The sequence below is a fragment of the Jaculus jaculus genome, chromosome 2 (assembly GCF_020740685.1).
Source record: "Jaculus jaculus isolate mJacJac1 chromosome 2, mJacJac1.mat.Y.cur, whole genome shotgun sequence".
In the NCBI taxonomy this organism is placed as follows: Eukaryota; Metazoa; Chordata; class Mammalia; order Rodentia; family Dipodidae; genus Jaculus; species Jaculus jaculus.
The window spans coordinates 97,388,050-97,405,638 of record NC_059103.1 but is presented as its reverse complement, the minus strand read 5'-3'; the positions used below and the strand labels follow the sequence as shown (position 1 = coordinate 97,405,638).

At 36.7% G+C, this 17,589-nt stretch overlaps 1 protein-coding gene across 1 annotated transcript in view; it reads right to left on the bottom strand.

The window, feature by feature from the left end:
- Positions 1 to 17,589, bottom strand: part of Tbck (TBC1 domain containing kinase) — a 211,079-nt gene that overhangs the window by 140,727 nt on the left and 52,763 nt on the right. Inside the window, exons 6-10 of the mRNA XM_004663001.3 lie at positions 8,680 to 8,821; positions 5,214 to 5,274; positions 4,108 to 4,169; positions 3,489 to 3,550; positions 1,823 to 1,971 (exon numbers count right to left, since the gene is read on the bottom strand). Of these exons, the coding sequence (XP_004663058.2) occupies positions 1,823 to 1,971; positions 3,489 to 3,550; positions 4,108 to 4,169; positions 5,214 to 5,274; positions 8,680 to 8,821 (476 nt within the window). The remainder of the gene's footprint in view (positions 1 to 1,822; positions 1,972 to 3,488; positions 3,551 to 4,107; positions 4,170 to 5,213; positions 5,275 to 8,679; positions 8,822 to 17,589) is intronic.

Below are 17,589 nucleotides of genomic sequence, written 5' to 3'. Positions count from 1 at the left end.
GAGCAACAAAAAAGAGGCTGGTGGTATCACCATACCTGATTTTAACCTATACTACAGAGCCATAGTAACAAAAACAGCATGGTACTGGCACAAAAACAGACATGTAGATCAGTGGAACAGAATAGAGGACCCAGATGTAAGCCCAAGTAGCTATAGCCACCTGATATTCGATAAAAATGCCAAAAATACTCATTGGAGAAGAGACAGCCTCTTCAGCAAATGGTGTTTTGAAAACTGGATAAATATCTGCAGAAGGATGAAAATAGATTCTTCTCTCTCGCCATGCACAAGAATTAAGTCCAAATGGATTAAAGACCTTAACATCAGACTGGAAACTTTGAAACTGCTAGAGGAAAAAGTAGGGGAAACCCTTCAACATATTGGTCTTGGCAAAGACTTTCTGAATACAACCCCAATTGCTCAGGCAATAAAACCACAGATTAACCACTGGGACCTAATGAAATTACAAAGATTTTGCACCGCAAAGGACACAGTGAAAAAAGCAAAGAGGCAACCTACAGAATGGGAAAAAATCTTCGCCAGCTATATATCTGATAGAGGATTAATATCTAGGATATACAAAGAACTCAAAAAGTTAACTAATAAGGAATCAAACAAGCCAATCAAAAAATGGGCTAAGGAACTAAATAGAGAGTTCTCAAAGGAAGAAATACGAATGGCATATAAGCACCTAAAAAAATGTTCTACGTCACTAGTCATCAGGGAAATGCAGATTAAAACTACATTGAGATTCCATCTCACTCCTGTCAGATTGGCCACCATCATGAAAACAAATGATCATAAATGTTGGCGGGGATGTGGAAAAAAAGGAACCCTTCTGCACTGCTGGTGGGAATGCAATCTGGTCCAGCCATTGTGGAAAACAGTGTGGAGGTTCCTAAAGCAGCTAGAGATTGATCTACCATATGACCCAGCTATAGCACTCCTAGGCATATATCCAAAGGACTCATCTCATTTCCTTAGAAGTACATGCTCAACCATGTTTATTGCTGCTCAATTTATAATAGCTGGGAAATGGAACCAGCCTAGATGTCCCTCAACAGATGAGTGGATAATGAAGATGTGGTACATTTATACAATGGAGTTCTACTCAGCGGTAAAGAAAAATGAAGTTATGAAATTTGCAGAAAAATGGATGGACCTGGAAAGTATTATACTAAGTCAGGTAACCCAGGCCCAGAAAGCCAAGCGCCACATGTTCTCCCTCATATGGGGATCCTAGCTACCGATGACTGGGCTTCTGAGTGAGAATGAAAATACTTAGTAGCAGAGGCCAGTAAGTTGAAAAGGAGACATAAAGGGTGGAGAAAGGAAGGGAGGAGGATACTTAATAGGTTGATATTGTATATATGTAATTACAATGATTGTAATGGGGAGGTAATATGATTGAGAATGGAATTTCAAACGGGAAAGTGTGGGGGTGGGGAGGGAGGGAATTACCATGGGATATATTTTATAATCATGGAAAATGTTAATAAAAATTAAAAAAAAAAAAAAAAGAATGAAAACCTAAGCAATATTCCCATTAACACCCAGAACATAAAGGTACCCGACTTACTACCAATAATAACTTCTTTAAAGATAGTTTATAGTAAATCATATGGAACATTAATATTTAGGAAGATAAAATTTTGGATCAGTTATATATGAAATATTTCCAAAATCATGTCTTAATTCCTAAGCCATTATCCATAAAACTTAACTAGTAATAATGTATTATTGATGAATTCAAGGTAACATAGGATAAAAGGACTTCCTTTGGAAACAAGGCTCATGTTATTACCTACTTCATTTATATTACCTTTACACAAGTCACTGATGTCCTCAGGCAGAGTTAAATCAGCACATCTCAGAGAAGATGAAAACAGACCAGCAGGTTTGACAAAGGGGGTGTATGAAGGAGACACTTCACTGAATACTTCATCCTTCATTAATTCATCTGGAGTAGGCCTAGAGAGACAATTTAACATATAGAGCATGAATTAAAAGTAAAAATTTCCTACAAAAATGCACATTCAAGGAGATAGCTGAAAGTTTTAAACAATCCTTATATAATTGAGCTGTCCTTAGGAGAGTCCAGATATTTTATAATTGAATTATCACACTAATTATTTTTTGATAGTGTTATACTTTTAGTATCTTATAATCTAGCAAAAAAATCCTTCAAAAAATCTTTAGCAGTTTTTACTTTTTAGAATGATTAGTATATATCTGTTTTACTGAATATCTTAAGTATATGTAATCTAATAGCTTTTGCATTTTTTCCTACCTTTGCAGTTTAGTGTAGGATATTCACCCAAAATTATGTTTAGGCTTGAGAAAACTGTTTCCCTAACTACAAATTAGAATACATTATTTTCTATTGTAATGCAAAAAGAGCTTAGGAATAACTATATAAATAAGAGACACCATAGAAAGAAAATAAACCATCAAATAAATTCTTTTACTTTTTTAAAATAAATTTTATTTATTTATTTGAGAGAGTGAGAGACAAGTGGGGGAGAGAGAGAGAGAGAGAGAGAGAGAGAGAGAGAGAATGGGCATGCCAGGCCTCCAGCCACTGCAAATGGCCTCCAGGTACATGAGCTACCCTGTGCATCTGGCTTATGTGGGTCCTGGGGAATTAAACCAAGGTCTTTTGGCTTTGCAGGCAAACACCTTAACTGCTAAGCCATCTCTCCAGCCCCCTTTTACATTTTTATCAGCAACCATAAGCTTATGTCAACATTTTCCCAAACTCAGGACTATAATCTATTAAACTTGTGTTTTTCTCTGATATTATCATTAGGTTGAAGGATAGTGATATTCCAGTTTAGCTGACTTCCTACTTGAGGTTAGGAGATAAACTAGGAATGTCTTGACATATGTATATTTTCTGACCATGGCTTTATTTTAATTATTTTAAAATTAATTAATTAGGTAATTCATCAATTAAAGAGTAAGTAAGTGAGAAAGAGACGGTGGGCATGTCAGGGCCTCTGGCTACTGCAAACAAACTCAAGATATATGTGCCATCTTGTGCATCTCACTTATGTGGGTACTAGGGAATCAAACTTGCATCCTTTGGCTTCAAAGGCTAGTGCCTTAACCATGAGGCTATCTCTCCAAGCCAGCCAGGGCTTGATTTTGAATACTTTTATTTTTTTTCATATTTCAAGAGAAGGTCTCACTCTAGCGCCCTGAAGTAGAACTCATTCTATAGTCCCAGGATGGCCTCAAACTAATGCTAATCCTCCTACCTCTGCCTCCCAAGTGCTGGGATGAAAAGCGTATGGCACCACACATAGCTACTTTTATTTTAATAACAAAAATTAACTTTAAAACACATATATGATTTTGATTTCAATGACTTACTATCATCTATGAAGAGATTTTATTAGATTAATTGGTATTTTAACACATATGAAAAAGTCAACTGCTTATATGTAAAATATCTCAGTATAATCCTAACATCTTAATATATCAACCTCTTAGAAGGATGAAAGGTGAGGCACTTCTTCAAAAGATTCATCACGTTTTCAGGAAGTTCCTGGGAAATAAAGAGATAAAATGATTAGACAACTGATCCATTTGTGCCTGTATCTCTTTTTGGACTTTATACAAATGTGCGTTAATTTGTCTCCTTGAAAAACAGCAAATATGTACGTGGAAATATTATGCAATACCTTGCTACTGGATCTTAACTATGAAAATGAACAAACATTCTTTATAGATTTCTATGGTTTCAATGGGTCCCTTCCTAATTCAGGTGCTAAAACTTAATGTCCAAGTTGATGAACTTGAGAGACAGCCCTTTAAGAGATTAGGTCACAAGGGACCTCTATTGGTTAGGAGATCTTAGTAAAGGTGCTTCACACATCCTTCGCCTAGCTTGCCTTTCTGCTCTTGTAAGGACACAGCATTTCTTCACTCAAGAAATGCAACCCTAACCAGACAAGTGAGCACAACTGCAAATTGACCTTAGGATTTTCAATCTCGGGAACAATGAGATAGTGAATTTTTTTTTAAGGATACTTTAGTCTCAGACATTTAGACTCAGATGTGTTAGAACAGCACACAAAAGACTAAGACTCGTTGACAACAGACCTTGATAATGTCCAGACAACCATGCTCTTCAGCCAGAACGACTATAGTGTCATCTACACAGCCTATAAAAAAAGGAAGATGAACATCTGCTTTTTCAAATATCAGAATTCTCAGAAGACAAGTTCTCATAAAAAAATTTTAAATCGTATAATTCAGCATGGGTTCTTAGACCACTAAAACATTGTGATTTTATTTTCTTTATGTATTCTGATAAAAATAAAGAGGCTCAAAAACTAAATATTAGTTAAGCACAGATAATAGAAAACAACAACATAGAGATAAAGCATCAATTCAAGGAGGTATAAGCATCTCATTTTTTAAAGGTCCTTTCATAATTATATGAATATTTTTATTATATGTAATTTTGAAGATATATACATCTTTGTACAGGGATTTAAAGTATTAACCTGTAGAGCACACTCAATCTCCCAAATTCCCTCATTGCTATAGTATTAGTCTTTGTACTGGAATTGGTAAATCTGTTAACATTTTATGGATTTTTATTTATAATTAATTATTTAAAATATTTATTAATACTTTACTAATCTGTCAGGTTGGTTACTGAGATGTTAATTTGTAATTCTTTAAATGAATATTTGACACTACTTTTCTCTCCTTTATTATTACACCTTTTCTACTTTAAAGTAGACTAAGCTCATTTTTACTATAAAATTTCAAATGCATTAAAATATATGCATATATAAATAAATTATAAAGAAAAATGAATATCCTTCCTGAACTTTATTCACTAGACAATTAAACAAACAAAAAGATAGTTAAAATGTTGTCTAAATTTAAACAGTTACAGGGAAGTACAATTTTATATTCTAGTAGCTTGATTATATAAGTTAGTTACTTGGCTAAATCATGAAGCTAAGACTATTTCCATTGTGGGTCAACTATCTTAGTAAATAAAGAAAACTGTTATATAATATTTCATAAGGTAAATTTTTATGATGGCCTCTTGATGTTTACTTGATCATTAGAAACAGGAAGAAAGTCATTTCACTCTTTTACAAAAACACATCTTCAGTAGATAGATAACAGCTAACAGTTTCTACAGATTATATTTATATTTGAGAGATAATCAACTGTATGATACTTACCCAAAGTAAGCAAAAATTTTAGCCTTTCAGAAATATCCAAACTCTGGAATAATTTTCTTCCCTAAATAAAATTAGAAGAGAAATTCTTGCTGATATTTAGAACTTTTATTTCTCCACATATATCTTTTCTCATAACTTGAAATTCATTTTTATCAGGTATTTCCAATTATTTCCAGAGGTATTACTGAATTTTAGTCAACTTCATTAATAAAGTTTTTGGCAAAATAACATTATAAAAAGTGCTAGATAATACTTCATATTTAAATCTCATATATCTAAGAATCATTAGATTCCACTGTGATGTCAAGCAGTTTTCTTTTCAGACCTATACATGGCTTATGCCTAGAGATATTCTAGATCATGTCTCTAGGAAAAAGCTACCACAGGAATCCTCACTCATGTACAGTGATCAGGTAGTATTGCCTGCATTCTGAAATATTTCATGACAATCCTTCCTCCCACAGTAATTTCAGTTAGTCATCTTCTGTATCCCTTTAGCAGTTGGGTATTTATGCTGTCTGTATGTTTTGGGTGCTGAGGAGGGAATGAATCCAAAACTATAAGCATGCTAGGCAGAGCTATCTTCCCCGTCCATTCTAAAGTCTAATTTTATGACAGTATCTTGCTAAGACCTCTAATTTGTGATTCTCTTGTCTCAATCTCCTGATTAACTGGAATTAAAAGTGTTGTATCTCCACTTTTAAGATACACAGATTAAACTCTTGTTTCCTTAGTAGTTTGCCTTTGGAAGAATCTTGACATGAAGTCTATAGTCAAATACACACATTATCAAAAATTATGTGTTGAATGATTGCTTACCAAGTTGGATTCTTCTATCATCATACAGTTATATAACTGGTAGTTTACTAAGCACCTTATGCCTCAGTTTTCTCATTTGTAATATTTGAAAATTAGTTGCACATACCCTATAGGTAATCTTCTGGGTTATATAACCAGAAAATGCTTCATCAGTGTTGAGTAGTATGTTTCTCTTATTACAAACAAGGTAAATGTATATGATCCTTTAAACAGACTTAGAAAGAGGAGCCTATGAAAACAACTTAATTTTATGTAGGGAAATGTTGAATCTTTTTAAGAGGTGACAAAATTATTATACATTCTATATCAGAAATAACAAAAGAGAGAACATTGGAAAAAAGTTGTGGTTGATCTCTCTCATTTTCTTACAATGTTATCACTAATCTAAAAATATAGGATTGATTTCATGAATATTCTGTTCCCCCCATCCCCAAGGTAGAGTTTCACTCTAACCTAGGCTGACCTGGAATTGACTATGCAATATCAGGGTATCCTCTAATTTACAGTGATCTTCCTAACTCTGCCACTCCAGTGCTGGAATTAAAAGCGTGCACCACCATATCTGGCTCCCAATGTCCTGTTTTAAAACTTATAGTAGTCCTTCAGTCCTATATAACTAGGTGCAAACATCTCAATTTCACATTTAAAACACTTTTATGATATGGCTCCCATATATCTTTTCACCAGCTTAGTCTTTGTCCACTCTGTTTGAATACACATGCCTATATGCTATCATGAAGTTAAATTAGCTCATAGGCTGTACATTAGACATGTCTCACCTATTCTGGCCTACAGCTTTAACTAATGTTATTCCTCCTAACAGTAATTTTCTCACTGTGTTTATCACAATTCTATATATCCTTTCCCAGTCTTGAATGATAATTCTGCAAGTTAAAGAATTTAAAATTCAAAATTATTTTCTCTCAGAGCTCTGCTTGCAATGTTTCACTGTTTTCTTGTTTATATACTTCTAGAAAAAAAGTTGTAACATCACTCTGATTTCTATAAGCAAAATATCTTTTATCTCCTTTTCAGGTTTGAAGATTTTTCTCTATAATATCAATAAAGACATCAGATTTTTTTTTTAATTTATTTGAGAGTGACAGACACAGAGAGAAAGACAGATAGAGGGAAAGAGAGAATGGGCGCGCCAGGGCTTCCAGCCTCTGCAAACGAACTCCAGACGCGTGCGCCCCTTGTGCATCTGGCTAACGTGGGACCTGGGGAACCGAGCCTCGAACCGGGGTCCTTAGGCTTCACAGGCAAGCGCTTAACCGCTAAGCCATCTCCCCAGCCCAAGACATCAGATTTTTGCAAAGCAGCTTCATATGTTAATTAATAATACAGCCTTGGAGGTTGATTAATAGGTATCTCTCAACTGCTTGTTAATATATGACAAAGTGGATAGCTTCTATGTACCTTAATTTTTAAAACATTTTTTATTTATTTATTTATTTATTTATTTATTTATTTATTTATTTATGAGAGAGACAGCAAGAGCACATTCTAGAGCAAGCCAGGGCTTCTAGCCACTGGAAACAAACTCCAGACACATATACCACCTTGTGCATCTGGCTTTATGTGGGTACTGAGGATTCAAATCTGGGTTTCCTGGAGAGCTGCTGCAGGAATATGTACTAGAGGAAGATGCTCCCCTTATGGCAGCCAAGAAGGAAGGAAGACACACACAAAGAAGTAAAAGGCCTGAAGTCAGTAATCTAGTTCCTCTAATTAGGTCCCAGCACCTGAGCCCATTCATCTATGAACTCATCAGTGAATTAATTGACTGTCAAAGTTAGTGTCCTTACTATCCAATTCCCATTCAACAGCACCGCTAGCTGGCGACGAAGGCTTCAATGTAGGGGGAGGAAGACTCTTCCCCAGAGTGGGCAGCCCTTCTAGCAGCTCCAGAATAAAGACGTCTAAGGAAAAGCAGTGCTTTTTCCTGCTTGTCTTGCTGCTTGCTTGTGAGTGCGTCAACCCTGACCTTTTGTTGATATCAGAAGCCAGCTTCTTTCGACTTCTAACATGGCCTGAAGACCAGCAGCTCTCCAGGAATTCTGCTAACTTAGTCACAACCCTTGATGTTTTTATCCATTTGTGTGAGTGTGAGTGTGTGTGTGTGTGTGTGTGTGTGTGTGTGTGTGTTTTCTGTTTCTCTAGAGAATCCTAAAACAACTAGCTAGCCCACAAGTCCTGGGGATCCTTCTGTCTCCACTTTCCCAGTGCTAGGTTTACCAGTGAGTGTCACCATGCCTAGCTTTTACAGGAATGATGGAGATCTAAACTCAGGTCCTCATCCTTACATGGTAAGCACTTTACCAACTAAGCCATTTCTCTAGTCACAGAAGTATGTATGTTGTTTCTAAAATTGCATATTTTATACTTAGGAAGTTATCAGTATAAATACTAAAGTAATGCTGATATTTAGTAAAATTTACATTTATAAAAATTCACATTATATAACAGCATAACACTTCTAAAGATATAGTTCATTATCAAATGGGATGTTAAAAAGGTCAAACTGAGAATGGGTATTAAATGTAGTCATTTTTATAGAAAAATATTTCATTACTAAACAAACCTCTCTAAAAAGGCTAATCTAACAAAAATTATTTTTATTAATTTAATACTTCTTTATACATACCACACAAAGTTCAAATAAAATTATTCCAAGAGACCATACATCTGATTTGGGGCCAGAAGGTAATGGCTTTTCATTTGGCACATGATCCGTATTTTTGAAAATTCCCTGTGCAATTACTTCAGGTGCCAGATATGATGGGTATCTATGATGATATACAGAATAATGAATGATTACAATGTGTTATATAAAAATAATGAATGATTACAATAAAAAGAAGCAGGAATATATTTTCACATTTATTGGCATAAGATACCTATAAAATATCATATAACTCTATTAATTATTATAAGAAAGAAGTCTAATCACCAAAATGGGCCATTACATCTAGGAATCCAAATTGAATGTATGAGTACATAGTCTTGAAGTGCTTTAAAGCCATCATGCCTCTAGCTCAGGTTCCTGCTCCTTTCTTGCTATCCTCTGTTCCTGTAACATCACCTTTAGAGCAGTCCTCCAGTTTCTAGACACTTTTCTGCCTGCCTTCTGTTAACATGGAGATGTTTTTTCATTTTACCTTTCAAGTGTGTATGTATTATTTTGAGTAGGAGGAAGGTCAAAGCTGTAAAAATATGCAAATTACAGGGCCAGAGAGATGGCTTAATGGTTAAGTGCTTGCCTATGAAGTCTAAGGACCCTGACTCAAGGCTCCATTCACCAGAACCCATGTTAATCAGATACATGAGGGGGCACACGTGTTTGGAGTTTATTTGCAGCAGCTGGAGGCCCTGGCACACCCTCTCTCTCTCTCTCTCTCTTTCTCTCTCAAATAAATATGTAAATTACAAAGTACAATTCTCCTGTCTGTGTGCCCTTTTCTCTTACAGTACACCTTTCTCTCTCTCTCTCTGTCTCCCTCAAATAAATAAATAAATAAATAAATATGTAAATTACAAAGTACAAGTCTCCTATCTGTGTGTCCTTTTCTGGTACAGTACACCTTTCTCTGCTGCACATGTAGAACACTGGACATCTCCATACAAATTTTTCACATAAATAGTTTTAGAGATTATTCATTTAAAATAGTATTTTTTTTGAAAAGTGCCAATGTGGTTTCATTGTACTGATGCGCTTAATTAATGTATTTATTTTTTGGATTTTTGAGGTAGGGTCTCCCTGTAGCCCAGGCTGGTCTGGAATTCATTATGTTGTCTTAGGCTGGCCTTGAACTCACAGTGATCCTCCTACCTCAGCCTCCCAGGTACTGGGAATAAAGGCATGTGCATTATGCCCAGCATTTTACTGAATTTGGATTAAGGACATTTTGGAAGTTCCATTCTTTTGCTGTTATAAATAACAATGACATTACTATATTGTTAGTATTTCATTTCTGAAAATATATGCATAGATAAAAAATAAATTGTTAGAAGCAGCATTCAAGGTCATAAATCATGCCTTATAAATTATGATATATCACACTAGTGATTCCTCTGAGAGGTTGATTCAATATGTATTCTTACCAGCACAACTATAGTTACCATCTTATTGGTGGGATAAAGCACCTGACTAAAAGCAGCTAATGGGAGGAAAGTTTTTTATTTTTGTTTACAGTTTTGAGAATAAGCTTCATTATGGTAGAGAAAAGGTAGTATATTAGAGGCTGAACATCACTTCCTTGCCAGTAGCATGTAGACAACAGCAGCAGGAGAACAAGCCTAACTCTAGCAAAGTGGAGCTGGCTATAACATCCCTAAGCTCGCCTCCAAAAACACACCTTCTCCAGCAAGGCTCTACTTCCCAAAGTATCATCAGCTAGGAACCAAGGATTGAAAGCACATGAGTTTATGGAGTACATATATTCAAACCATCAGAAGCACTATATAGGGTACCTACTTCTTCCTACCACTGATATAGCAAGTTTTTTTTTAAACTGTTTTAATAAATGGTGAAAGAGTTTTAAAAAGGCTATTTATTAAATATGAATGAGACACAAACAACAAGCTCCCATTAGCACCCATTACTGAATAGTTAGTTAAGTGAAGAGCATAAAATTATTCTTATATTTGAATATATATTTATATCTCTAAAAATAAACATTTTATTTGGTATGCCTCCAAACATTATACTGCTCAAATTAGGCTAAATGTATACTTTTACTTTTTAACCAACAATATTTACTTTAATCATCTATACCTTTGCATGCAGCTGTGCATCAATAATTTTTATTTTCATTTTTGCATATCATTATTTATTCCTTCAAATATTAACAGCTTTTAAACTGGTTAGTTTAGTTTCTGTTATAAATTATATTCACAGAATATTATGTGTGGTTTATATCTACAAATTTTCCAGAGATAAGAATCTAGAATTGAATTTATGGGCTATAGGGTATGGGCAATTCCCATTTTGATAGCATGCAAAATAGTTTTTCAAAGTTGTACCAATTTATATACCCACCAGCATTATGACTACTGGTTACTTCTACACTAACCCTGGCTGTCTGACAGACTTTTAAAATATTTGTCGATGTGGCAGGAAGTGCTTTCCAAAGACTATGGCAGTTTCACTTTACATTTCCTTGAAAATAAATGACACTGAGACATTTGTTCTTGTGTTTATTAGCCACATGGGCTTACAATGGTGTGATTTGCCTGTCCAAGTGTTTTACTCATCTCTTTAGTAGATGTTGTACTGCAGTCCTAAGAGTTTGTGTAGGAGAACTCAAAACTAAGATTCATTACAGCATCAAAAATGAAAGGAGAGCAGGGAATCTGCAGGAGCTTAGATGCAGTATTTCTCCTGTTTGCTTCCTTCCATCAGCTTTTATACAGTGCACAGTCTACACAATTACAAAAATGTGGCAATATTTTTGACCAGAGAAGCATATTAAAAATTCTTTGCTTAAGACTTTTTGGAACAGGTCACAAAGGATTTACTCACTGTTATAAAAACTCAGGACTCCTAGAAAGAAAGCAAGTTTTAGAACAAAAACATTTAAAAAGTAAACATTAAGAATTACACATATGCCAGGTGTGGTGGCACACACCTTTAATCCCAACATTTGGGAGGCAGAGGTAGGAGAACTTCCATGAGTTCAAGGCCATCCTGAAACTTCATAGTGAATTCCAGGTCAGCCCAGGCACATGCGAGCCCCTACCTCAAAAAAACCAAAAGTTAAAAAAAAAAAAAGAAAATTAGATATACAGATGTACTAGTAATGGATAAATTATAATGTCACTACTGGGGGGGGGGTTGGGGGAAGAGCTTCAGGGCTAGAGAAATGGTGTAGGGGTTAAGGCAAAGACAAAGGACCCCAGTTCTATTCCCCAAGACCCATGAAAGCCAGATGCATAAGGGACATATGTATCTGGAGTTCATTTGCAATGGCTGGAGGACCTGACATGTTCATTCTCTCTCTGCCTCTTCCTCTCTCACACAGATAAATAAATAAAATATATTTAAACAGAACAGCTTCAGAAGTAAAAAGAAAATGAGTAGAAATCTGCTGTACTTGTAATATGTATAAAATCTATATAATCGCTACATATATGAACTGTCATCAAAATATATGTAAGTATTGGAACAGCAGTTTAAAACATTTACACTACCGTTGGAGAATCTGCTTCTCTTTTTAAGATAGATGCAGATACTAAGGAGAGAGCCACCCCATCATACCTCAAAAGGGCCCCGGCTGAAACTAAGGAAAATTGGTGAAACAAGCAAGGGTGCTGTTTTCCTGATGCACTGGATATCAGCACGAGGGGCAAGGAGACCAACACAAAGAAAAATCAATGCCTACCAAATCAGAGATACAGAGCCCCAGAGGCCCCCAATAGCTCATCATTGAAGCAGACCAAAAATGAACCCAACATGGCTCAGGGAAATTTTGCAGAAGTAGGGGTGGAAAGAATGTCAGAGCCACATGTTGGGTCATGACATGCAGAGACATTTATCATACCGATAACTGTGGACTAACTCCACAATGCACGACCCATATACCTCAACAAGGAGGGGCCAATGGGGAAAGGGTAGGTCACGGATGAGCCTAATAATGGTACCAAACTTGGTACTTGCAGAATACAAAACTAATTAAAAAAAATTTACACTAGGCACTCTAGTGTTACTTCCATTTATCTTTCTTTTTCTATAGATACCTCCTCATGTTATCTTTACTAATATTGTTCTATGTAAATTATAAATTACAAAATACAAATCTGGGAATGTAACTTAAATTCAAATGACTATCTTGTTTTACATAATTTTTCATTATAACATGGTATTACTGTGAATATATTATTGTAGTTGACTTACATATTCTTCTCATACACAAATTTATATTAGAGTATTTTACCCTCAGATGATCATCCTGTTCTTCTAAGTGAACATGGGAAGTCTTTAAAAGCAGATAGAGTCCAGTGGAAAGAGAACTGGACATTATAATAAGTGTGTTCTTTGAGTTTTTGTTGAGGTACTGGGAAATGCCCTGCACATGATAGACAAGTGCTCTACCACTGAGCTCCATCCCCAGCCCCAAGACTCATGCTCTAATTCCAGTAAAATCCAAGTATCTTCATTTGCAAACTGAAGTATTAATGTCAACCATAGAAAACTATTATAAATATAGGTAAATATTTAAAGAAATTCTATAAAAATGGACCATGTGACACAAATGCAATGTTGTACCTTTATCATCTATCTTGCTAGCCATCTAGCTAAAAAAAAAAACAAAAAAACAAACTGTTAATTTTTATTTCTGATTTCCAACATCTTTAATTAAAAAATAAACATGGTTTGGTAATGCAAGGCAAGCAAAAGTATTAGCAAGTTACTACATCAAAAACTTCTGATGGGGACTTCCAGTCAAGATGGAGTCCACCTAACCATGTCTCACCTCATGGTAAAGGAGAGGCAAGACCTTTAGGGTTCGTTGGGGCTTTTAGGGGTTTGTAGATCCTAGTAGACCTCCAGTAGGAGGGTGCAGAGGAGCAAAGGAGGGAATCCACTGATTCCCATGCTGTCGGTAGCCTAACAGTCCCTAATCCCTTCAAGCAGCCATCCTAGCTGCCGTCCCAGATGCAGGCTTCTCCTGCACTAACTGCAGTCAAAGTGGACCCAGGCCAGCAGGATAGCCTTGTTCCTCACTTCCTAGGTACTCCCACTGGGGAGCTCCACACATCAATGCCACCCCACTCAGCAGTACAACCCCCCACTCCCATGGACCCAGGCCAGTAGGCTACCCTTTCCACCTCCCTAGGCTTTCCTGCCACAGGGGACCCCCTTCCCACCCACTGCCCACCCTGAATTGACCAGGTCCAACTGTACTTCCTGCAGGCTACACAGACCCAGGCCAGTAGGCCCTCCCTCTCCTTTCCTGGCACTCCATCAGGACCACTGCCAATCCCCTCCCCCATCACCTGACCCACAACAGTCCCATATCCCTGCCCTGCCTTGTCACAGGACCAGGGAGTCCCATACAACCCCTGCTACATGGTCCCAATGGACCCACTATCCCATCCCCTCACCCCTTAGCATCGCAGAACCACCACACATTCCCATTCTACCCTCTTGGCAGCCAAGCTGCAGGCCACCTGACCATGCAGTCCCAAACCCTGAACCACGGAACAACAAGCCCCCTAATCAGGTCCCTGAGCTCCAACGGAGCCTCACCAGGGCTCCTTCCTCAGAGCAGGCAGGCCTCATTGCCATCAGTAGCCTAGTCAAAGCCAAGAAAAGGGAATAATCACTGAGGCACTTCAAAGGTAGTCTACAGCTTCCTCCTGAAGACTCCTAAACTGTGATGGGCAGACCACAGTGCAAAAGGAATAACATGAAAAACCAATGCAAGTAAATCCAACTAGATGGCCTAGTCCCATAATATATGTCTCTAATCGAAACACAGTAGAGACAATAGGATCAGAACCCCAAAATGAAGATACAAGCTATGCAACTCTGACCAAGCAAATAGCAGAACTTGCAGAAAAGAAACAAAGGACCAATAATTGCATGAATGCTGTCCTCGCTAGATAATACCTAATAGAAAAGAACCAGGAAGGGTTTCAGAGACAGTTAAATAGTTAAATGATCTGAAAGAGAGAGAGAGAAAAAAAAGATCTCAATAACCAGCTAAAGCTCAACGAAGACATAAAGAAATGCAAGACTGATTTCTAAGAAGCATTAAGAAAATAAGAAAATGATGTGAAAAGGGAACTCAACAGAGGGTTGGAAACTATACATTCAAAAGCAGTAGAAAATACAATCCAAATTGAACAAGCCCAAAACTCAATGAAGCTCTCTCTAATAGAGTCATCCATGTGGAGGACAGAAACTCAGAACTGGAAGAAAAAAGAGAAGAAACAGTTTGTGAGTCCAAAAGTTTCAGTAAGTTCAAAAATTTCTGTGAACAGAACATGACAGAAGGATATCCTTAAACACCCAACACTCAGATAAGAGGAATGCCAGAAGGGGATGAAATTCAGGTCAAAGGCATGGAGAACTTATTCAACAAAAGTATGGAAGAAAACTTTCCCACTGTCTCAGAAGAAAGACCCATCAAGTTTCAAGAATCTAACAGAACTCTAAACAGACTGGACCAAAGGAGAAATTTTCCAAGACATATTATCATTAAGACTCTAAACATTAATTCCAATGAGAAAGTCCTAAAAGCAGGTAGGGAGAAACAACACATTACATATAAAGGTAACCCCATGAGAATTATTCCAGATTTCTCAATGGAAATTCTGAAAGCCATAAAGGCCTGGAATGGAACACTGCAAAGTCTAAGAACTTATGGCTTCCAACCCAAACTACTGTACTCAGAAAAAGTACCCTTCATAATAGGTGGTGAAAGAAAACTTTCCATGATAAAACTCCATCTTACAACTATATGAACACAAAGCCAAACCTACAAAGAGTACTTCAGGGAATTCTCCACACAGAAGAATCAAATAACCTCCAGTGCCTACAAGAAGCAGATCACAATAACCAAACTCACAGAAGGCCCAATAAGCTACAAAGTCCAAGAAAACACCATGCCACATAAACCACCACAATATGGCAAAGATTAAATCAAACCTCACAGTTATTACCCTAAACATTAATGGTCTTAATTCACCCATCAAGAGACATGAGCTAACAGGGTGGATTAGAAAATTAGGCCCCTCAATTTGCTGTCTTCACGAAAACCACCTCATCACTAAAGAAAGACACCTCCTCAGGGTGAAAGGATGGAAAATGATATTCCAAGCAAAGGGAAATAAGAAACAAGCCCATGTAGCTATATGAATATTAGATAAAATAGACTTCAAACCAAAAGTAATCAAAAAAGACAAAGGCCACTTCTTACTTATGAAGGGAATGATCCAGCAGGAGGATATCATAATCATCAATCTTTATTCACCAAACACAGGTGCACCACAATTCATAAAACAAAACCTACTTGAAAACAAAAAAGAAATAACCACCAACACTATCATAGTTAGGGACTTCAATACTCTATTATCAGCAATACAGAGATCATCCAAACAGAAAATTAACAGGAAACTGAGAGAGCTCAACAAAACCATACCTCAATTAGACCTAACAGATGTCTACAGAACATTCTACCACAAATCCAAAGATTACACATTTTTCTCAGCAGCCCATGGAACCTTCTCTAAAATAGAACATATACTGGGTCATAAAGCCTGCCTCCCATTTATTTAGGAAGATGGACATAATTTCCTGCATGATATCAGATCACAATGCTGTATTGCTAGAAATTAACAACAAAACATGGGCCAGGAATCCCAACATCTCCTGGAAACTGAACAACACACCTTTAAACAATAAATGAATAAAAAATGAAATCGCAAAATTTCTAGGAATGACTGCCAATTAGAACACAACATACCAAAACTTATAGGACACCAAAGACAGAGAGATCCCAAGTCAGTAACCTATCCATCCACCTAAAGGCACTGGAAAAACAAAAAGAATCCAACCCAAAAAGCTCCAAATGGAAAGAAATAATTATGATCAGAGCAGAGATTAATGAATTGGAAATAATTAAGAAAATGGATGAAACAAAGAGCTGGTTCTTTGAAAAAATAAACAAGATTGATAAACTCCTGGCCACAAAAAAGAGATGCTTTAAATTATCAAAATTATAAATGAAAAAGGAGAGATCACAACAGACATGAGTGAAATTGGGAGAATAATCAGGATTTATTTTAAAAATCTCTACTCCACACAAATGGAAAATATGGAGGAAACAGATAAATTCCTGGACACATACCACCTACCAAAGCTAAACCCAGAGCAGATTAATCTCCTAAAGAAACCTATCACACCCACTGAGATTGAAAATGTAATCAAAAACCTCCCCATAAAAGAAGAGTCCAAGGGTTGGAGAGACGGCTTAGCAGTTAAGCGCTTGCCTGTGAAGCCTAAGGACCCCAGTTCGAGGCTCGATTCCCTAGGACCCACGTTAGCCAGATGCACAAGGGGGTGCACGCGTCTGGAGTTCGTTTGCAATGGCTGGAGGCCCTGGCGCGCCCATTCTCTCCCTCTCTCTCTCTCTCTTTCTCTCTGCCTCTTTCTCTCTATGCCTGTCACTCTCAAATAAATAAGTAAAAATAAACAAAAAATAAAAAAAAAAGAAGAGTCCAGGACCAGATGGCTTCTCAGCTGAATTCTATCAAACCTTCATGGAAGAACTGAAACCATTTTTTCTCAAACTGTGCCACACAACTGGAGAACAGGGAAAGCTCCCCAGCACCTTCATTGAAAATACTATCACACTGATACCAAAACCAGGCAGAGATGCCACAAAAAAAGAAAACTATAGGCCTATTTCCCTGATGAACTCAGATGCAAAGATTCTGAACAAAATCCTTGCAAACCAAATTCAACAATGTATCAGAAGCATTATCTTCCTTAATCAAGTACGCTTTATACAAGGAACACAGGGGTCATTCAATATATGGAAATCTGTCA